This window comes from Balaenoptera ricei, chromosome 2 (genome assembly GCF_028023285.1).
Source record: "Balaenoptera ricei isolate mBalRic1 chromosome 2, mBalRic1.hap2, whole genome shotgun sequence".
Lineage (NCBI taxonomy): Eukaryota > Metazoa > Chordata > Mammalia > Artiodactyla > Balaenopteridae > Balaenoptera > Balaenoptera ricei.
Genome location: NC_082640.1, coordinates 61,274,336 through 61,297,324, shown reverse-complemented (window position 1 = coordinate 61,297,324; position 22,989 = coordinate 61,274,336). Strand labels below are relative to the sequence as shown.

Here is a 22,989-nt window from a genome sequence, read left to right as displayed (position 1 = left end):
TGAAGAATAAAATGCTAATATTTACTATGCTTCTCACTTTATAATTCATGGATGGTAATAAATCTATTTGACTTGTGAATCTAAAAGTCTTCTCTATGTTTTGAAGGTCACCAATACCAAATTAGGTATGAGAACTACAACTCCAAGATAAATACATTATTATTTTGAAGAAATGATTTCCTTGATTTAGTAAAAAACCCAATACATGCAAAAGAGTATATCAGAAAATTCTTTTTGTGTAAATATCCATTGTTATTTCAACAAATGGGTTTTGTATAGAAATAAGTAAGTATTTATGGAAGAACTCTTCCATGCAAGGGCATCATGCTAGATGGGATGGGTACAAGATGGAACTAGACCATGCATGCCTTCAAAGAGATTATAATCCAAGCGTGTTAATAACAGAAGCACTTGAGTAACTTTGGCACCTTAGCCAGATCAGCTAAATGCGTAAGAGAAATATAGAGAGCTGTGAGGTTTAAAAGAAGTTGGAGGAAACAGGAAAAGCTTGAAGGAGGAAATGGAACTTGAAATAGGGTTTGATGGATGACTAGAATTTAGAGGCAAAATTGGACGATGGGAGAGGGTAATAGAAAAAATGAGTGAGGGAAAGAAAGTATTCTCGTGAAAGGAAGAATATGAGCACAGGCATGAGGCAGAAGAGGATGGGGCACTTGGAGGACAGTGAGTATTAAAGGTTTTTAAGTACATAAGATATATACGGGAAATATGGGAGTTAAGGTATTTGGAAAGGGAAATTGGGGCTTAATTACAGAAAACCCTGATTGCTAAGTTTGAATGTGATTTGGTAAGCAATGAGGAGTCATTGAGCATTTTCATGCATGAAATTACCACAAATTTTATTTTCTTAGAACCATATATTAATCATAGGCTATATATATATTTAAAGCTCTCTATGCGGCAGAGCCAACACACACAGGCCTCAGTCCTATATAGGAATACAGGTCTAAATCCTATTGCTGAGACTGAACCAAATGGAGAGGAAAAGGCCAGTAAACAATATGCGCCAGTGAGGAAAGTAGGCATAGTAATCAAGATAATGTCACTTGTGGTCTGTAGATGCTGTAAGTTGAATAGTTCATTTTAACTATGTGCTGGATTCCCTAAATAACAACTTTTTGAGAGTCAGAATATAGTATCTGATGATGATAAACTATGGTCAAGTTATAGCTTTTAGTTGGTCCTCATTTCTATACCTCACTCCAAATTCCAGCCATCTTCAGCATTTAAGGCCAATAAAATTCTTGGACCATAAGAAAGGACTAGAGTTAGGGGCTTTAGTTCAAGGACACACTCATGACATAAGTGTCTGCCATATGCTAAGAATCCTTGAGCTAAAGGCAACTAACCCAATCCTAATTACAGGATAGGAAATACTCTGCCATTCATTAAAAAACAGTCCAACAGCATTTCAAACAGCATCATTATTATATACATATATCATACACACACACACACACACACACACGCTATGTAGACAGAAAGTTAATTACCTCATGATCATGAGTGGCCTGTCGGGCTGCATCTAAAAATATGATAGAATAAGAACATTAAGCTGAAAAACAAAACAAAATAACAAAACCTAAGGAAATGACTGTGCTAAGCTACAAAAACTGCTGGTATATGTGGGCTCTCAAAACATATCATATTTTCTCTGATAGCTTTATTAATCAGTCAACACAAGTTAAAGGGAATCCCATCTTACAGGTTATGCAGTTAGACACAAGAGAAACAGCAGACACAGTTCTTACCTTTGAGGAGAACAGGGTGGGAGAGTGGACAGGAAATACATGCCAAAGGCTGTTTGCACAACATTACAGTTTAGCAGGCAAGATGCCCAAATGTGGAGAAGACGCAATAGCTCAGGAATGACAGGCTATTATGAGTGGGGCTTCTTTCTTTGGCAGTGTTTCCTGAAGAAGGGGAACTTTTAGCAATATTTTAAGAGTGGGATGAACAAAAGATCCATGAAGACCGGGATCTTCTGTATCTTGTTTACTTTTGCATCCTTAATGCCTAGGTGAGATCCTGATATGTAATAGGAGGTGTTCAATACATTTTTTGAATACACGCATACATGAATGAGTGAATTAAAAGGATGATTGATCACTGGAAGCTGGGAGAAATGATCACATGAAAGGCTTAGAGGTGTTACAGCAAGGTGGTTATGTAGTGTAGCAGACAGATTTGTTTAGAGGTAGAGAAATGACTAAATTGGAAATAGAAGAAAAAGCACAGACAACTAAAAGGGGTCTTGGAGCACAAGCCAAATTGTTGATACTGGATATGGAAACCCAATTGAAATTTCTAAATGAGAGCAACGTGATTTTAATAAAAGTTCAAGATGATGCTTGTAAGTGAATGTAATACAATAGAGAAATGATAGAAACATACCTTTTGTATTATCACTCTAATAGTCAGCTTTGTGACACTCCATCATGCAAAACAAACTACAAATACATTTGGTTCTGGTTCTGATACCTTGCCTATGAGATTTGCCTTTCTGACGGTCCTGGGTTTTCCTACTGAAAACCTTGTAGGCCTCAGTCTTCTGATACTGCTCCAGTTCCTTCATGTAACGCTCCTTATCTCTGTCTGCTTCATCAAGGTAGCGCTGGGAAAGAAATATGGAATGTTTTTCAAGAAATAGGTCTTACTGAGGTAAAATACCAATGAACTCTTTGAAGAAAGCAAAGGATAATTAGCACATGGAAAGAAAAGTACAAGTGGGATAAGCTTTGAGAATTAAAAAAAACAAAGTCATGTGAATAGAATAAAATATAATCTCTCAGTTCTAAAAGAAATGGGTGATTCTAACTTTTTAGACTATCGCCTTTCTTAACTTATTGAAGACAAGTTCTATTGAGGTCATTCTCATAAAAAATTCACAAGATTATAGTTCTTCTACTAATCCTATAGACAGAACTACACATGGCCCTAGAGTCCTCAAGACTGAACACCACATAGGCACACTTAATCTTCCCAGGGGAAAGGATGGACTATTACTTTGTTTCTTTATCCCCAACCCATTCTGAGGAGATGATCTCATACATCAATTGGCCTTTAAGAGCCAGAAGAGTGGAGATACAAGGAACATAAAAAAGAATGACCTCATCCTATGGACCTAAAATGGGCTACTATGAGAGAGCCTGTATCTACATGCTTTGTGCTATTAATTATTTAAACAAAGTTCATTGATCTACTAGGATAATTTTGTTTAATGCCTTGTACTTTTCACTCATCATTAGGTTTAAGAAATAAAGTATAAAAATACTCTTCTAAATGAACACAAACAAGAGTTAGAAATTATGTTAAAAGCCTTATCCTACACAAGAGCCAGATGTAGGGGTCAAATGGCCAAGTCTGGGACAATTTAAGTATCAAAATGCTCAAGTATAGTAATAATTTATAAACCATTGGGAAAAAAAGAAATTCATATGCCTATGCCAATCGTAAATAAATAACAAACAGATACATAAATGGAGGGAGGAAGAGGGCTCTTGCTTAGATTAGAATGCCGAAGGCCAACTGGCAAATGTGGAGGGAGTGCTAGAGTTGGAAAATCATCATTTTGCAACCATCATGGTAAATATTAGATCAGGCAAAAGTTATTAGTGAATGCTAAATCTAGGGGGAAAGTTTGATATGGAACAGACTATTTGAATGTTCTTAAAATGTCTCTGCACAGACTACTTATTAATTATAAGGGAGAGTAAAAAACTTCTGTGAGTGAGCAAAATTAACATTACCAATGAGGAATAAAAGACATTGCGTGCCTGCATATGCGATACCCTGAGAAGGACCAACGTCCACCTATGCAGTATTCTGACCAAGAATGCATAACCTCAATCTAATCATGAGGAAACATCAGACAAATATAAAATGAGGAATGTTCTGTTGAAAGTTAAACAAAAAGGAGGGGGACGAAGAGGGAGAGATGGTATTCCTAAAAAAATGTCAATGTCATAAAAGACAAAGAAAGGCTGTGGAAATATCCCAGATTAAAGGAATCTAGAGATCTGACTACTAAACTCAGAGCCTGACCCCTGAACTGGAATCTGAACTGGAGGGGGAAAATGTTACAGAGGAATGATGTTAGGTCAACTGACAAAACTGGAATATAGATGGTAAGTTAGATAAAAGTATTGTGTTAATACAAAATTATGAGGTTGTTAACTAAACTGTGGTTAAGTGAGAGAACATGTCTATTCTTAGGAAATTCACACTGAAATATTTAAGGGTAAAGGGCTATGATGTATGTAACTTATATCAAATAATTCAGAAAAAAATTGTGTGTGTGTGTGAGAGAGAGAGAGAGAAAAGAGAAAGCACAGGCCCAATCTTGCCCAGGAGAGTATGAGCGCATGTGCAAAAAGAGAAAATGTGTTAGTAATAGGTCAATCTGGGTCAGGGTATTTGGGTGTTCTTTGTATTATTCTATGTTTGTAACTTTTTGTACATTTGAAAAATTATTTTCAAATAAAAATTTAAGAACAAAAACAAACACGAAGACCCTTGCCCTGCCTAACTAGTTAGTTATCACTGTTGGTTATCCCTGGAGATGACTTTTGCTTTTTTCCTTATATACTTCTGTATTGTCTGAAAAAATTTTAAACGATGAGCGTGTATTAATTTTGAAATAAAAAAATTAAAGAGAAAAGAGTAACTACTATGTACAGCTCATAATCCATTTATACATTAGAGCTAAAACAATGGATGATATACTCTGTTTTCTATTAGCTTGCTACCACAAACACAGAGCTTCAAGTTGCAACTCAATCTGATCTCTTTGAAATTTTTTGAATTCAGTTAATTCCCAAGAGTATTTTTCAATTTGGTTTTAGTTTGTTTGGAATCCTTTTTAAAGAGTGTAAGACATAAAAGAAATATAGATATATATCAGATACTGAAAATGCTGGGAACTTTTAACCCCTCCGACAATCCCTACCATCACACCACTTTTGTGGCATTTCAACCAGTTCGTGGCTAACTTGTCCTTAATTCCTCTCAAATCTAACAAATGGATTTGTTTCAGTTTGGCAATAGGGTTAGTTTCTGTCTTGGAGGAAAGAGAATTCAAATAGTTCTTGCTTTATTTTTCATAGTAGGTTAAATTTGCCAGAACTCCAGTTTAGAAAGTTTATTAAAGCAGTAAAATCTTTTTCTTAAACAAAATTCTTATGTGAACATCAGAATTTTATCAGAAGACCTTTTCTCATTTAACTCATGACTTTTCATTTAACTTGGTAGAATAAACCATGCTGATAGATTTCTTAATATTGAACTACTTTTTACAAAAATCTTATATGAACTCTCCGCATATAAAGCAAATAAAAGTGGAGCTGCTTTGGTTCGGGGGGGATCCTAGAGTCCCTCCTGCTCACGTCCCTGCAGCAGACCCTGAAACAGTATAAAAACCACTGTGGAGAAAAGAGCTATGAAGGACCCTGCTATTCTGGTCTCCTAGGCCCATGACAAAATTGAAGAATCAACAGTCCATTCTCTTTGCTTTTCTGACAGAAGTTATTTTTGAGATACAATCAAAACCAAGCAAAGGATCAGGAATAGGAACAATTACCTGTTTTTCCTCCGGAGGAAGTTTACTCCATTCATTGCCTAACATCCTTGTAATTTCTGGAAATGGGACTTCTGGTCTTTTTGCTCGAAGCTGTTCTCGACGCTCGTTCATGAACCGAACATATCCTGTAAGGGGGGATTTGGGTGCATTGCTGTCTCGAAGAGGTTTCTTCCTCTTTCTTCCTTTGGACCAACCTCCTCGTTTACTTCTTTGCTACAAAACAAGAAAAAAAAAAAAAACCCCAAACCAAATTACAACAACAAAAATTTCCCCAAATAACACAATAATCAACACCAACAAACAAAACAGGATTAATAATTGCATTTTGCTACCATTAGGGCCCTGGATATTCAAAGCTCTCCAAACCTGTTATAGGTACAAATGGCTGCAATGCAGTTTTCAAGAAGGGACTCCAGATGGTTCACCTGCAGACCTTTTTATGTACCATGCTACACACTGTTACACTAAGGGGCTATTTTAGTGCTAATCCCAACAGATAAGAATAAGGGGTACCATGATCACATAAGCTCCGGCCTTCATATGCACTTAACAAATCCTGACTCCTGACAGGGGAATATTCTAAATGAGAAATGCAGCACATACACAGCACTGTGCCAGGGAAGCAGACATTGCTACAATAGATCAGAACAAGATGCTGTCACGTGCACTGGGCAAAAGAAGAGACAAGTTGTAGTACTAGGATTAAAATCATGCATGAAGGGTGTTTCTCATTGATATCGTTCAAAGACCAGTTTATTTCCCACAGCAGATAGCACTATAGATTTTAAAATTAATATCTAAGACTTAGAAAAATTTCAGCAACTATAATATATCCAAAATGAATACTAGTTCTTTGGCTTGCTGGTTTATTTCTTAAGATGTTTATTTTATAAAGGCAGAGGCCTTTATACGTTATTAGTTAAATCAAAAGACAAAATCGCCCCCTAAAAAGTTTAAAGGACTGAAGTACCACTATTGTTTTACCACAGCCTTTTTCTTTGTCCTTTTAAACAGGATGCAAGGTACTTTTGCTTCATAATTTTACAAATACACATAGCCTATCAGTTAATAAAGTTTTATGGATACAAGCATTTTTATTTCAGAGAAGAGAAAGATAAGCCAAATGGGACAAAAATATCTAAATATTAATTACCATACTGCACTCCTCCAAATATATATAAAATGGTACAGTAATTCCGCATTGGGCAAATGGTGTATTTGGTATCAGTTTTTTTGTTTTTCTTTTTTGTTTTTGTTTTGTAAACCCAGTAACATTTAACATTAAAGCTACTAAGGATTTAAGATGTTTAAGAAGTTTTAGGCATTCTTCATAATCTTTAAGAATGCCAACATAAAAAGAATCAGCTCTTTCAAAATAAGAACAAAGACAAAAGTCAGTGATGGTACTCTTTTATAGCTAAAAAAAAAAAAGAGTACCTTAAAACATAGACAATGTAATCAGTCATTTGTGAGGAACCCTGAAAGTCCAACAAGGGAATGATGGCCCAGGTCCATACAGAACCTCTGTGTGAATTAGAAAAAGATGCCCCCTATGGGACAATGAATGACTTGGTAAGTCGTGTGAACCGTTTGGGCACATATGACTCCATGCTGCAGGGTTTGGTGAGCAGAGTGTGGTCCTGAGTAAGGGCATGCGGACTCCTCATTAATTACATTTAAAAAAAAAATAAATTTATTTATTTTATTTATTTATTTTTGGCTGTGTTGGGTCTTCACTGCTGCATGTGGGCTTTCTCTAGTTGCGGCAAGCGGGGGCTACTCTTTGTTGCGGTGCACGGGCTTCTCATTGTGGTGGCTTCTCTTGTTGCGGAGCACGGGCTCTAGGCGCGCGGGCTCAATAGTTGTGGCTCGCAGGCTCTAGAGCACAGACTCAGTAGTCAGATAGCCCGTGGCTCACGGGCTTAGTTGCAGCATGTGGGATCTTCCCAGAGCAGGGCTCGAACCCATGTCCCCTGCATGGGCAGGCAGATTCTTAACCACTGCACCACCAGGGAAGCCCTAATTACTTATTTAATTAAATCATGCAACTCATTCAGTAAGCATTTGTTGAGCATCTAATCTGATGCAGGTATAAATTTTCTAGGCAGGGGAAAAAGAAGAGTCTACTTGTCTCTGTATCATTAAAACCATTAATATGGTTCTATGTGAAACAAGAAATATAAAACAGAATATTCTGCAGAATGTAAGGAGGCCAGAGGATGAACACCTCGATCAACTCCCTTGCTGACTGCTTCTTCAGAAGCCTCAGAGACCAGTAACAGGAGAAGATGCTTCAGCTTACCTCATCTTCGTGCCTCTGTTCATTGCCTTCTGCTGTATTTGAAGACTCATTCTGAAGCAACTGACCTTGGGAGAGATCCTCAACAAATTCTGGATTATTTGTGGATGATGAGGCTCCACTACTATATGGAACCTCTGGGTGGGTTATCCTGAAGAATGATAGGCAGAGTGGAAAAGTTCAGTATCAACAGCATCAAAAACTCCTACTTACCAAGGTTCAAGACAAATTTCACTGCCAGCAAAATCACATGCCAGCCCTTGAATTAATTCCCCCACCTCATTCTGTATAAATGTAAACAATGTCTCCACTGCAATTATAGAGCATTTTAAAAAAGGTTTCAGTGCTTGATTGGATCAGGTCAGTTCCATGAAGAAATCTACTACTAAAAACAACTATAATCTTTCCCCCACAAATTACCTCTCTCCTCAACGTAGACTTTACATTTTAGTTCTGAGCATGCAACTTTTATATGCTAGTTTCATGTATCTCCTTTTCATGTAATAAAAGGAAAATACTATTAATGGAAAAGAACAGGAATGGGAGTTGAAGCGGAAGTTTGCCCCCCTATCACAAAAGAGAGCGTTCTTTAAGAGCATAAGAAATATCTCTTACGGTACATTCCACAGGCTACTCCTTCTTGGATTATAGTGTTTATTGACAATGAGATCATCTAAGAACCATATTATCAAGTTCAGTAAGTTCAGGTATAAATGTTAATAAATCAGAGATATACATTTTCTGTTCCTATCATTCTGTTCCAGATGAGTCAGCAAACCAGATCTCATCCTTCTGAAAAGTGGACACGAGAAGGTACAGATGACGGTTGATCTTAGACTGAGTTATACCCTATCGCATTTAGATAAAGGAATGGAAATAAAGGTAACACCATGTGCTAGAGAGTTTGGGGTTTGGGGCAGGTAGTGGGGAAGGTGGAGGAAGATGTACAAGAGAGTAATGTTCAGTCATTATTCTGGAAGCATGTATACTCCAAAGAGTTACAGAAAATACTTAACAATGCAATATAAGTACTGAAACAGAGGTCTGTAAAACGTGCCATAAAGGTACAGTACAGGGGATGATGAATTTTATATGTATGGAGAGAATGTTAAGAAAGATTTTACAGAGGAGGTCTTAAAAGATGAAGAGGCATTCATCAGGTAAACAACATTATTACAGGTAGAAAGAACAGGGTATAATAGAAGAAAGGGAAACTTTTCAGGAGGCTACTGCAATAGACTAATTGAGAGACAAGGGCAAGCAGGAGAATAGGGGAGAGAAAGCCAAGAGATAACTAAGAGGTAGAATGACAAATCGAATATAAATAATGAGGGAGAAAGAAGAGTCAAAGGTAATTCTGAGATTTCTAGATTGGGTGATAATGTACTATTAACCAATGTAACAACTGGAATGTGTGTGTGTGTGTGTGTATGTGTGTGTAAGAAAGACAGATGAGAAAATGCTAAGTTTGAAACACTCATGGCATAATTAGGTGGAGCTGTCCCACCGACAACTGGAAACATGCCCTGAGAGAACAGAAGTGAAGAAAAGGCAGGAGATATTTTGGGAGGCATCAGCTCATGGAAATAATGGGAAGTGCTAGATATTCTCCAGAAAGACAGTGAGAGGAAAAGTCAGGATAGAACTCTGTTGGAACAATATTTTAGGAGCAAGTGTTAGATGAGCTGGGAAAGACTAAGGAGGGCGTTAAGAAATCTAGGAGAGAATACTGTTACAGAGGCCAAGGCAGGAAGACTTTTGAGAAGGGGTTATTACACAAGCAAAAAGTTGCAGATGTCACATAAGATAGGCTAAGAAGTATCTGCTAAATCTGAAGATCTGAAGGACTTGCTGTATTCCCTGTACTTCAAGGGAGTACAGTTTTAGTGGAGTTATGGGAATAAAAACCAGATTGAAGTGGACTGAGAAAAGAATGAAAGCAGATTCAGACTGTCCTTGAAAGGACAGAACTTTTATTTTTCTGAACACTTCTATAAAAAATAGAGGATTATAACTAGGAGGTTCCTACATTTTTGAGGTCCTGTGAAAAAGGGTAGATCAGAGAAGTTATTAACTCAATGCTAATTATCTTCTCTGAAGAGTTGCCATTAGAGATCCAGTTTGATCTTGGCAGCTTTGTTTTTCAAATATTTCAGTCATTTTGGATGTCTTACAATATCTTTTCCTTCACTGTCATTCTTCATTTCAACTGTGCCATCAATTTTTAAGTTACTAACTCTTGCACATTCTTATTTCAGTAAAATATGAAAACTAGGTTTAGGAAAGAGTACCAGTCCTGTGAATCCCTTGACTGAAATGGATAGGAATCAGAGGGAGTGGTCAAAAGCAGCAAATGCCTTAGAGATGACAAGTTGAATAAAGACTGAAAAAAAAAAAAGGCTCCTTTGTTCCAATGAATGAATTGTCCATGCTCTTAGCTAAAGCCAACAACCCTTCCTTTTGTGCCCTGGATCCCACACCCTCTAGCCTACTCAAAAACAAGTTTCAGCAATTCTGCCCTCTCTGGCATCACCAATTCTTTCCTCTCTACTAGATAGCCTAATCAGCAAACAAATGTGGCATTATTACTCTTATCTGGAAACAAAACAAAAAACACACTTTCTTGATTCCACTTGACTTTTCTCCTTTCCTTTATGGACCTGATCTGAGGATGGTATGTTCCAAGATCCCCAGTATACTGAACCCTGTTTTCTGTTCTGTCTTCCACCCACAAATTTAATGCCTTTTCTATCTTAACTAAGCACTTATCATGCACTGTGTCCATAACTCTTGCAGTTTGAGTTGTGATAGCAAAACTAGCACGAATTTCTTTTTCCTTCTTCACGATTTCGCAGATAGAAGATTCATTCTTACCATAGATCTCAGCAACCTCAGCATATTACTATTTTTTTTTTTTCTTTCCTTATTAAGTCAAGAACTTTCACCTTTTCACTTAAGGGAAGCACATTAGGGCTTCTCTTTGGCGTATCTGAATTGCCAGCATCACTACTCTTGCACTTTGGGGCCATTATTAAGTAAAATAAGAGTTACCTGAACACAAGCACTAAGATACTATGACAGTCCATCTGATAACAGGCAGCTACCAAGTGACTAACAGGTGGGATATGCTGGACAGAGCGATGATTCACGTCCCAGGCAGGACACGGTGGGATGGTGCGAGATTTTATCATACTATTTAGAGTGGCGGGCACTTTAAAACTTACAAATTGTTTATTTCTGAAATTTTCCATTTAATATTTTCCAACCGTGGCTGACCGTGGCAGGTAACAGAAGCCACGGAAAGTGAAATCATGGATAAGGGGGTACTTAGTGACTTCAACTGTTTATAGTGGAAAGAATTGTTTATAGTTATTAACTTCAATTGGTCTCCCTTCATTCTTTCTTAAACCCAACCCAAAGGAGATAAGTGTTCACAACGCTTGTCAAGGTCACCAATGACCTCCATGCTAAATCCAATGTCATTTCTCAGACCTCATCTTACCGGATCTTCCAGAAGTATTTGACACAGTTCATCTCTTCCCCTCCCTTGAAATATATTTTTTACCTGGTTTCCAGGACCCTGCACTCCTCTGGTTTTTCTGATACCTTTTCAGGTAACCCCTTGAGTCTTCTTTGCTGACTCTTCCTCTCCTCCCTGTAAATGCTGGAGTATCCCTGAGTTCAAGTGTCAGGTCTCTTCTCTTTTCTACCTACACAGTGCTCATTTGTTTGATGATTTCAACCAGTCTCACAGCCTTAAATATCAGCTCTAATATGATGATGGACTCCCAAGTTTCTCTTTTTAGTCTAGACAGCCCCTAACTTCAGAGCCCTGTATCAAGCTGCCTATTTGACATCTCTGCTTGGATAGCTAATAAGCATCTCTATTTTAAACTCTCTAAAACCGAGCTCCTAAAATTCCCTCCTCCACTTGCTCAGTTTTCCCCATCTAATTTAATGGCAATTCCATCCCTTCAGTCGCTTAAGCCAAAAATTTGGAGCTGTCTTTAACTGCTTTTTTCTCCCTTCTCACATCTCATCTGGTCTTTCAGGCAAATCCTGTTTGGCTTACCTTCAAGATATATCTAGAATTCTATACTTCTCAACAACCCCCATTCCTATTATCTTTGAAACCCACTCCAGTGAGGTTTTTGTCCCTACTACTCTGCCAAAAATACTCTTGTCAAAGTCACTAGTGAAGTTCTTTGAGTCATCATCTCTCACTTGAATTATTTTAGAACCGTAACTGGTCTCCTTGCTTCAGCCCCTGCTCCCTTCACTCTATTCTCTATATAACAGCCACAGGGATACTATTTTAAAATGTCAGATCATATCATTCCGCTCAAAATCTCCCCATGCTTTCCCACCTCACTCAGAGTAACAGTTAAAGTGCTTACTCTGACCCATAAGATCCTACACGATCTAGTCCCTTGCTACTCAAAGTACCGGCCTTATACCAGCAGCAGTGGCATCATGTGGGAACTTATTAGAATGTAGAATCTCTGGCCCTAACTCAGACTTTCTGACTCAGCGTTTGCATTTTAATAAGATGTCTAGGCAATTCATAAGTGCATTAAAGTTTGAGAAACACTGATGGAGCCTATTACCCCTCCCCCTGGTATACTCTGCTCCAGTCACACTGGCCTCCTGGCTATTTCTAAAAGGCAGAAACACTCCTACCTCAAGGCTTTCCCACTCACTGCTCCCTCTGCCTAGAATAATCTTCCCCCTTAACTGTAGGCTAGCTAATTTACTTCCTTCAGGTTTTTATTCAAGTCACTTGTAAAGCCTTTCTGGGCCATCTTATCTAAGATGGCACCCCAAGCCCTTCCTGTCCCTCTTCCTTACTTTATTTTTTTAATCCATAGTTCTTATCAATGTAGTATGCATTTTACTTATTTATCCTGTCTATTGTCTGACTTCTCCAGTAGAATTTAAGCTCTATAGGGGTTGGGATTTTTGTCCATCTTGGTTATTGCTTAATGTCTAGTGCCTAGAATGGTGCCTGGCACATAGCAGACACTCAGAACATTTTTATTGTACAAGTTGGACTCAGCAAGTAGGCAGCTTTTAGAAAAGTTTTAGAGAACAGTTTCACCTGAATAAAGTCAGAAGGCAGATATTAATGAGTTAAGAAAGAATGTCAGGGAAGGAAACAATTATAAAATGTAGTCTGTTTTTAAAGCGCTCTAAGGAATATTAAAATGATTCATCTTAGGGATTAGCTAGCACTTCAATCTATTAGTGAATACATTTCTTCTTTGGCAAGTAATGTCTAATAGAAAAGGTAAAAATTCAAGTGGAACAGAGATTTTCAGTGGAAGAGGGACTACTGCTATTAGCCCTTTTCTATATTTCTTTATATATCTGTCCAAAAATACCAAAGAAAGGAGTTGGAGTTGGGTGGGGAGGGGTAGGTTGGGAGGAACAGAAGTCAGCTAGAGCTCCTAGGCATCTTGAATAAAGAGCCATACTAAAAATCTAATCTTAAAACAACAACAAAAAAACCTGATGTTTGGGGAAAAAATTATTTTAATATCTGTGGCAATTCAGACAGAAAATGAATTTGATTTTCGAAGCTAGCCCTGTGGCAAGTATTTCCTTAATGGTGACTATGTAATTCCCTTAACTGGGAGTCACTGATGTTTCCTAGATCCCACAGTACTGCTGTTCCAGTTCACAGGAACCAGAGCATTGCAAATGACAGCTGAATACAGATATCAAAGCAGTTCACAATGGCTCTCATTCTCTTTGCAAAGCATAACAAACGCACCTTCTATTTTTGATATAAAACTGCCTCTTTAGCACCTCATATGTTGTCAGAAGCTGTTCTGAAGCCTAGGCAGAGGCCCAGTGTCCCAAAGCAGCTGCTTACCCAGTTGTAGCCAGATCATTACTCTCCTTGGAACCATCTTCATCTGCAAAAAGGGGAGGCAGGGTGGAACCAGTCATCAAGGTTTCCATCTCTCTAAAAGGAAGACAGAATAAAAAAAAAATTTAATGGCTTAATTATTTCCAGTTCAAGTTGCATTAATTTAAGAGCCAGCCTTCCTTAACTTTATCACATCAGCAGCAGAATAGAAACTGACCTAAATATTTATTTTCTTGACTTGGACACATCAATTTAAACTTTATGGTTAATGGGCTTTTAACCCTGGTCTTATCAACTGACCAGACTAAAAACAGATTTTAACAACTAGGACACAGTTTGGAAAATTCCTTTTTGTTCATTCAGAATATCTTCAAAAGTATTCTTCATTTCCGGTAAAAACTGTTAAGCAGAGTAACTCAGAAGCACTGCAACCCTGAGCAAGTTATTCAGCCTCTTTGAGATACAATTTCACCATCTTAGACACAGACAAAATTGCTGACTTAACCCACAGGGTTATTGTGAAGGATTAAACTGAAAGTCCTTCATAAACAGAGAAAGGCTAAGATGGTAAGTGCTTTGAGTATTATTATAGAAAGAAAGGTATTGTTATTACAGCATTACGAGTTCTGAATCCCAGATGAATCATCCTTAGATTAAATGGTGACAATCTGAGTCCTCCAAAAGGAAATAATGCAAAGGAAGTAGAGGATGGAAGGCATACTGATGTGGTTCAAAATGAAAGAAACCACACTTCCAGGTCAGAAATATGCTCCACATCACCATGATGACCAACAGTGGAAATAGCATGCACCTGGGCACAGGAAATAACTAAGCCTAATTGAAGAAAGCAAATAAATCAGAAGAACCTGAGGTTATCAGAATGAAAGGACAAAAGGACAAAGTGACAAAGAGAGTAATTTCATTTAGCATATCGCTACAAAGAAAGATTTTTCCCTTTCAAGGCCTACTACCAGGGGCTTCACCCCATATAGCTAAAAGCAGAAGCCTTCCATTCACCATGAAAATGATATTCAAACAAAACATTCAATAGTGACCCTAAACATCAGCCACTTAAGCGGAACTGCAAACCACTCAAGAAAAAAAGTGCCTCAATCAACTGGGAGAATTGAGGAACAGATTATGAAAATTCACTCAGGAGCTCCCTCAGCAGTTATTTCAGGTGCTGCTGCTAAGGAGACCTAGTGAAATAGCAATTAAAAGAAAAGCACAGCAGCCCAAGCAGAGCTAGGATTCATCCCACTGAGATGGAAATACGAAGAAAATGCAGATGACACTGATGCCATATTCTAAAACGTTCAATATAATAATTTACTTACAAAATGATAACAGTGATGGTTTATTTCTTATTCTTACTTATTTTCTTGTTTTCACTTCTTTGTTACTTAGCAGACCAAATTCCATAAATAGCTTACTGTGAAAAAATGCATCTTTGTATATTCACCACCCATTATAGTGGGAGAGCACGGAAGGCAGAGAGGAACTTCCCACTCAACCACAGAGTATGGAGTTTATTCCACATGCAGGGATACTTGATAACTTTTCAATTCCTTCAAGACAGGGGGGTGTACAAGGGGCTCTAACAAATACTGCAAAATTCCATTCTAGATGTTTTCTAGGATAATCTTGACACAAGTGCACTTATGTTTTACTTCACATTATGCACAGACCAGATTAGAGCCCAGGCTTTAAGGGCTGCTAACATCACCTTACACCAATATTCATTTTATCAAAAGAAAATTAATTAGATGCCATATAATCTAATTATAAACCACAAGCAAACATTCAAATAGCCAGGTATACAGCCACAAACCTTAAAAGGACTCATTTAATTGGCTTCTTTCTAAAAGTCTCCTTAGAAGTAAAGCACTTTTCGAGAGCCTCAAGTTTCAGCATTGGAAGCTCTTGGCATCCCACCTATACCTCAAAAGAAGATATATTACCTGGTGGGGGACAAATGAAGTGTCTTTTCATTCACTATACCAACATGATCCTCTTAGAGTGTTTCCCAGATATCTTTAGTCATTTTTGAAATATGGGGAGGCAGCTGGACGACACAACCTTAACAACATATAAATAGATCATATAAACAAAGGAAGTTCAGAGAACACATTTCTTGTTGTTGTTGTTTTTTCCTCTTAAGTGTGTTTTACTCAATCCATATGGCTTCAGATATATTTTCTCTAGTGTACTGAGTAGTCAGGTCCCTAAGAAATGAGTAATAAAGTGGGTGGAAGGTTAAGGGGCCAAAATCAACAAAAGAAGGAAATGAGGAAAAAGTCCAGTGAAACTCAAAGGCCTCTAAACTAGTTGGGAAAATAAAATGATTCCAAGAATTGGCTGGGATCCTGCAAGAATCTGCTTTCATATGGTTCATGAGGGGGTGATTCAAACTGAATCGCAGCTACCAAGCCACTGATTGCCAAAAGCCCTTCAGTGTAGCATCTGTGCCTGATAATGTCCCAGTACAGAGGTCACACTAAACTCTGAAATTCTATGCAAAGCACTTAAGAAATGTAATGAATGCTGCTCTGGAAGGGGAAAGAAGAGATATATGTACAAAGGCCAGGCAATATACAAGTTTGGTTTTCCACTGCAGTTTACAGAAACAGGTATATCATGCAGATGTTTCCTTGCAGAAGGGATTCACCCAGTGAAGCCTTCCACCTGGAGGTAAGGGGTATTACCTTGGGGCTTACACTTTGAGCCAAGGTCTGGACTGTAACTTTGGAAATTCAAAAATCCCCTCTAGCACTAATCGCTCACTGAAAAAAAGTGAGGTATAAAACAGAGTGCCAATTTAAGATATTTTAATAACAATTATAAAAATTATAATAAAAATTATATTAAGCCACTAATCATAATCAGAACATTTCTTTGGTCAATATAGGGCCAGAATAAAGGCACTCAGGTGTAGCTTAAGAAATGTTCCTCAACTAAGATTGTTCTAGTAGCCTTTCTCAACAAAAGGGATGATCTCACAATGAGACTATATTATTCCAAATGTGTTGGACAGTGCTGGAAGTATAATTTGTACTTCTGTTTTCTGGGGTTGGCTCTTTTCAGGTACCCTTTCCCTACTTTACGTATGTTAATCCCACTTCATTAAGCCCTCTCATGGAGATGCACCATATTCCTTCCCTACCACACCATCCCCAACAGTACACCTCAGAGTTGAGAGGTAGGATTCTGCCCTCATTTTTCCGTACTACAACCTTTATGCAAAATTTCCAGTTCCTTTAAAAGTCATGTTAATTGCCTATACCAATCTCTGATCATTACCTCCTATCATTTCAGTTCTACTACAACTGACCTTTAACCACACAAACCTCTATTTGTTGACTCTTGATTTTCCCTTCTCTGTCTAGCTTAGATTCTGTGGCTGCATTTCAAATATTTTTTTGCCAACACTCTCAATTCCTTTGCCATGTTGTTCTTCTATACCCTAGATGTAGATCAACTCTGAGTTTTAGCTCAACATGGTGTTGGAGAAAAATCACAAAATAAAGGGTGCTACTATAAATTTATGGTATCCAACTACAGCTGGGCCCACAAGGCTCTCAGCAGTCATTTTACATGTTCTTAGGTTATCAACTGCTACATTAGCTCTGGCAAAATTTTCCAATCAAATCAAACCTAACTCACTCAAACTCTCCTGATTATTCAGGCTCATCTCTTCAAACTTCTCATCCCTGACACACCAAAACTATCCTAAATTGTTTTATTTTAAAAATATATAATTTATATACCATAAAATTTATTCCTAATTTAAGTTATACAGTTCAGTGGCTTTCATATATTTATAGGGTGACTTTCACATATTACTGCCAACACCATAATTGGTTTTACAACATTTTCATCATCCCTAAAAGAAACTCGGTACCCATTAGCAGTCACTGCCCATTCCCCCCTCCCCCTAGGCCCAGGTAACCACTAATCTGCCTTCTGTCTTTATAGATATACATATTCTTGACATTTCATATAAATTTAATATTCTCTGACCTTTTGTGTCTGGCTTCATTCACTTAGCATAAAGTTTTCAAGGTTCATCACATTTTAGCATGTATCAGTATTTCATATCTTTTCATGGATGAATAATACCACATTTTGTTTATCCATTCAAAGATTGATAGACTGATAAGACTTGGGTTGTTTGTATTTTTTGTCTATAGTGAATAACGCTGCTTAAGAACATTTGTGTACAGTTTTTGTGTGGACACGTTTTCAATTTTCTTAGGCCTATACCTAGAAATGGAATTGCTGGGTCATATGATAACTCCATGTCTAACATTTTAAGGAACTGCCAAACTGTTTTCCAAAGCACCTGCACCATTTTACATTCCCACTAGCAATGTTTGAGATTTCCAAATTCCGCATACCCTTACCACACTTTTTAGGAGTGCTAAAGAAATATCAATTCTACCCTCCTCCAGCTTTCCACATGGGCTAAGGGAAATACAGAACTCCAGCCCACTTCAGCCATCCTGTCCCACTGAAAGGGGGAAAAAACTAAGAAGCACTGGTGAAGTTTATAGTCCAGGGGCACAGGCTCACCAAAAGACTGAGACCTAATCATAGTACTACAGAATGCTTCTCCTCCCCTCACACCTTACCACTACATCACTAAAGGCCTATATACCACAGTTCCTTTCACCCAGGACATCATTTCTACCTTTCAACAAAAATTTACAAGGCATACTAAAAGACAAAAAACGATTTGAGGGGACTGAACAAGGATTAGAACCAGATTAAGATACAGCATGGTTTTTATTTCTTAACTTTTAAAAAATTGAAATACAGTTGGTTTACAATATTATATTAGTTTCAAGTGTATAATATAGTGATTAATATTTTTACAGATTATACTCCATAAAAAGTTATTATAAAATATTGGCTATACTCCCTGTGGGATACATTACATCCTTGTAACTTATTTATTTTAGACCTCGTAGTTTGTACCTCTTAATTCCCTTCACCTATTTTAGTCTTTCCCACCCATTCTTCCCTCTGGTAACCACTAGTTTGTTACCTGTATCTGTAAGGCTGTTTCTGTTTTGTTATATTCATTTGTTTGTTTTATTTAAAAAATTCTACATATAAGTGAAAACATACAGTATTTGTCTTTCTCTGTCTCACTTATTTCACTAAGCATAATACCCTCTAGGTCCATCCATGTTGTTGCAAGTGGCAAAATTCCATTTTTTTTTAAAGACTGAGTAATATTGCATTGTATATCTATAGCACATCTTCTTTATCCATTCATTTGTTGATGGACACTTAGGATGCTTGGCTATTATAAAGAACGCTGCTATGAATGTTGGGGTGCATATATCTTTTCAAATTAGTGCTTTTGTTTTCTTCAAATAAATACCCAGGAGTGGAACTGCTGGATGGTATGGTAGTTCTGCTTTTAATTTTTGAGAAAACTCCGTACTGTTTTCCATAGTGACTATTCCAATTGACATTCCTACCAACAAAGTGCTAGGGTTCTCTTTTCTCCACATCCTTGTCAACATTTATTATTTCTTGTCTTTTTGACGATAGCCATTCTGACAGGTGTGAGATGATATCTCACTGTGGTTTTGATTTGCATTACCCTGATGATTAGTGATATTAAGCATCTTTTCATATGTCTGTTGGCCATCTGTATGTCTTCTCTGGAAAAATGCTTATTTAGGTTCTCTGCTCATTTTTAAATTGGGCTTTTTTTTTTGATATTGAGTTGTATGAGTTCTTTATATATTTTGGATATTAACCCCTTAACAAACATATCATTTGCAGATATCTTCTCCCATTCAGTAGGCTGCCTTTTCATTTTGTTGATGGTTTTCTTTCCCACACAAAAGCTTTTAAGTTTGATTAGGTCCCATCTGTTTATTTTTGCTTTTGTCTCCCTTGCCTGAGGAGAAAGATCCAAAAAAAAAAAAAAAAAAAAATCACTAAGACCAATGTCAAAGAGCCCACTGTCTATGTTTTCTTCTAGGAGTTTTATAGTTTCAGGTCTTACATTTAGGTCTTTAATCCATTTGAGTTTATTATTGCATATGGTGTGAAAAAATGTTCTAATTTCATTCTTTTACATGTAGCTGTCCAGTTTCCCCAAACCACTTATTGAAGAGCCTGTGTTTTCCCCATTGTATACTCTTGCCTCCTTTGTCACAGATTAATTTACCATATGTGTGTGGGTTTACTTCTGGGCTCTCTATTCTGTTCCATTGACTATGTGTCTGTGTTTGCACCAGTACCATATTGTTTTGATTACTGTAGCTTTGTAGTATAGTCTGAAGTCAGACAGCATGATACCTCCAGCTTTGTTCTTTTTTCTCAAGACTGCTTTGGCTGTTCAGGGTCTTTTGTGGTTCCATATACGTTTTAGGATTATTTGTTCTAGTTCTGTTACAAATGTCATGGGTATTTTGATAGGAATTATATTAAATCTGTAGACTGCTTTGGGCGGTATGGTCATTTTAATAATATTAATCCTTCCAATCCATGAACATGGAATATCTTTCCATTTATTTGTATCATCTTCAGTTTCCTTCATAAATGTCTTACAGTTTTCAGAATACAGGTCTTTCACCTCCTTGGTTAAATTTATTCCTAGATATTTTATTCTTTTTGATGCAATTGTAAATGGTACTGTTTTCTTGATTTCTCTTTCTGAAGTTCATTATTAACGTAAAGAAATGCAACAGATTTCTGTATATTAATATCATATCCTGCACTTGACTGAATTAATTTATTCTAATATTTTTTTTGGTGGGGTTGTTAGGGTTTTCTATATATAGAATCATGTCATCTGCAAATAGTGACAGTTTTACTTCTTCCTTTCCAATTTGGATGCCTTTTCTTTTTCTTGTCTGATTTCTGTGGCTAGGACTTCCAACATAAATTAAATAGAAATGGCGAGAGTGGGCAACCTTGTCGTGTTCCTGATCTTAGAGGAAAAGCTTTCAACATTTCAACACTGAGTATGATACTAGCTGTGGGTTTGTCATAAATGGCCTTTATTATGTTGAGGTATGTTCCCTCTATACCCACTTGTTGAGAGTTTTTAATCATGAATTTTGTCAAATGCTTTTACTGCATCTTTAAGATGATCATGATTATCCTCCATTTTGTTAATATGGTGTAACATATTGATTGATTTGTGAATAGTGAACCATCCCTGCATCCCTGGAATAAATCTCACTTGATCATGATGTATAATCCTTTTTACATATTGTTGATTCAGTTTGCTAGTATTTTGTTGAGGATTTTTTCCATCTATGTTCATCAGGGATACTGGCCTGTATTTTTCTTTTTTTGTAGTGTCTCTGTCTGGTTTGGATATCAGGATAATGCTGGCCTTGTAGAATGAGTTAGGGAGTGTTCCCTCCCCTTCAATTTTTTGGAATAGTTTGGATAGACATTAACTCTTCTTTAAATGTTTTGTAGACTTCCCCTGTGAAGCCATATGGTCCTGGACTTTTAATTGTTGGGAGTTTTTAATTACTGATTCAATTTCAATACTAGTGATCGGTCTGTTCAGATTTTCTACTTCCTGATTCAGTCTTGGAAGAGTGTATGTTTGTATGAATTTATCCATTTCTTCGAGGTTGTCCAATTTGTCACTGTATAGCTGTTCATAGTATTCTCCTAGGGTTGTTTGTATTTCTGTAATATCAGTTGTAACTTCTCCTCTTTCATTTCTAATTTTGTTTATTTGGGCCCACTTTCTTTTTTCCTTAATGAGTCTAGCTAAAGGTTTATCAGTTTTGTCTATCTTTTCAAAAAGCCAGATCTTAGTTTCATTGATCTTTTCTATTGTTTTTTGTTTTGTTTTGTGTTTTTGGTATTTTCACTATGATCTTTTTTGTTTCCTTCCTTCTGCTGACTTTGGGCTTTGTTCTTCTTTTTCTAATTCCTTTAGGTGGGAAGTTAGGTTGTTCGTTTGAGATTTTTCTTATTTCTTGAGGTAGGCCTTGAATTGCTATAAACTTAACTCTTAGAAATGCTTTTGTTGCATCCCATAGATTTTAGAAAGTTGTATTTCTATTTTCATTTGTCTCAAGGTATTTTCTAATTTCCTCTTTGATTTCTTCACTGACCCATTGGTTTTTTTGGTAGCATGTGGCTTAGTCTTCTCCTGTGCAGAGGGTCAGCACCACTAACACCCATGTTGTTCAACTGTATGTAAAATTTAATTGCTTTTCTGTATACTAGCAATGAACAAGTGAAATTTGAAATTAAAAACACATTACCATTTATATTAGCACCCCCCCCAATGAAATACTTAGGTATAAATCTAACAATATTTCACAAGATCTCTATGAGGAAAACTACAAAACTCAGATGAAAGATATCAAAGAAGGACAAAATAAATGGAAAAATATTCTGCATTCACGGGTAGGAAGACTCAATATTGTCAAGATGTCAGTTCTTCCCAGTTTGAGCTATACATTCAACTCAATCCCAATAAAGATCCCAGCAAGTAATTTTGTGGATATCAATAAACTGATTCTAAAGTTTATATGGAGAGGCAAAAGACTCAGAATAGCCAAGTCAATATTGAAGGAGAACAACAAAGTTGAAGGACTGACACTACCCAACTTCAAGACTTCCTATTAAGCTACAATAATCAAGACAGTGTGTACTTGGGAAAGAAAAGACAAATTATTGAAACAGAATAGAGATTCTAGCTAGAAATAAACCTATATAAATACAGTCAACTGATCTTTGACAAAGGAGCAAAGGCAAAACAATGAAATAAAGATAGTCTTTCAAGAAATGGTGCTGGAACAACTGGACATCCATATGCAAAACAAACAAACAAACAAAAACAACTTGAAACAGACCTTACACCCTTCACAAATATTAACTCAAAACGCATCATAAACCTAAATTTAAAATTTAAAATTTAAAACTATAAAATTCTTAGAAGACAGCACAGGAGAAAAATCTAGATGACTTTGGGTATGACAATGACTTTTTAAATATAACACCAAAGGCACAATCTGTGAAAGAATTGATAAGCTGGATTTCATTAAAATGAAAAACTTTTGCTCTGTGAAAGACAATGTCAAGAGAATGAGAAGACAAGCTGTAGATGTGAAAAAAGTATTTGCAGAAGATACATCTGATAAAGAAATTTATCCAAAATATACACAGAACTCTTAAAACTCATCAATAAGGAAATGAACGACCCAATTAAAATATGGG

The 22,989-nt window shown here is 36.8% G+C and overlaps 1 protein-coding gene across 1 annotated transcript in view; it reads right to left on the bottom strand.

Annotated features, from left to right (window-relative positions):
- The window catches only part of HMG20A (high mobility group 20A), a 69,387-nt gene that overhangs the window by 12,203 nt on the left and 34,195 nt on the right, over nucleotides 1–22,989 (bottom strand). The window contains exons 2-6 of the mRNA XM_059912713.1: nucleotides 13,774–13,866; nucleotides 7,902–8,049; nucleotides 5,600–5,812; nucleotides 2,503–2,635; nucleotides 1,515–1,546 (exon numbers count right to left, since the gene is read on the bottom strand). Of these exons, the coding sequence (XP_059768696.1) occupies nucleotides 1,515–1,546; nucleotides 2,503–2,635; nucleotides 5,600–5,812; nucleotides 7,902–8,049; nucleotides 13,774–13,862 (615 nt within the window). The 5' untranslated portion in view covers nucleotides 13,863–13,866. The remainder of the gene's footprint in view (nucleotides 1–1,514; nucleotides 1,547–2,502; nucleotides 2,636–5,599; nucleotides 5,813–7,901; nucleotides 8,050–13,773; nucleotides 13,867–22,989) is intronic.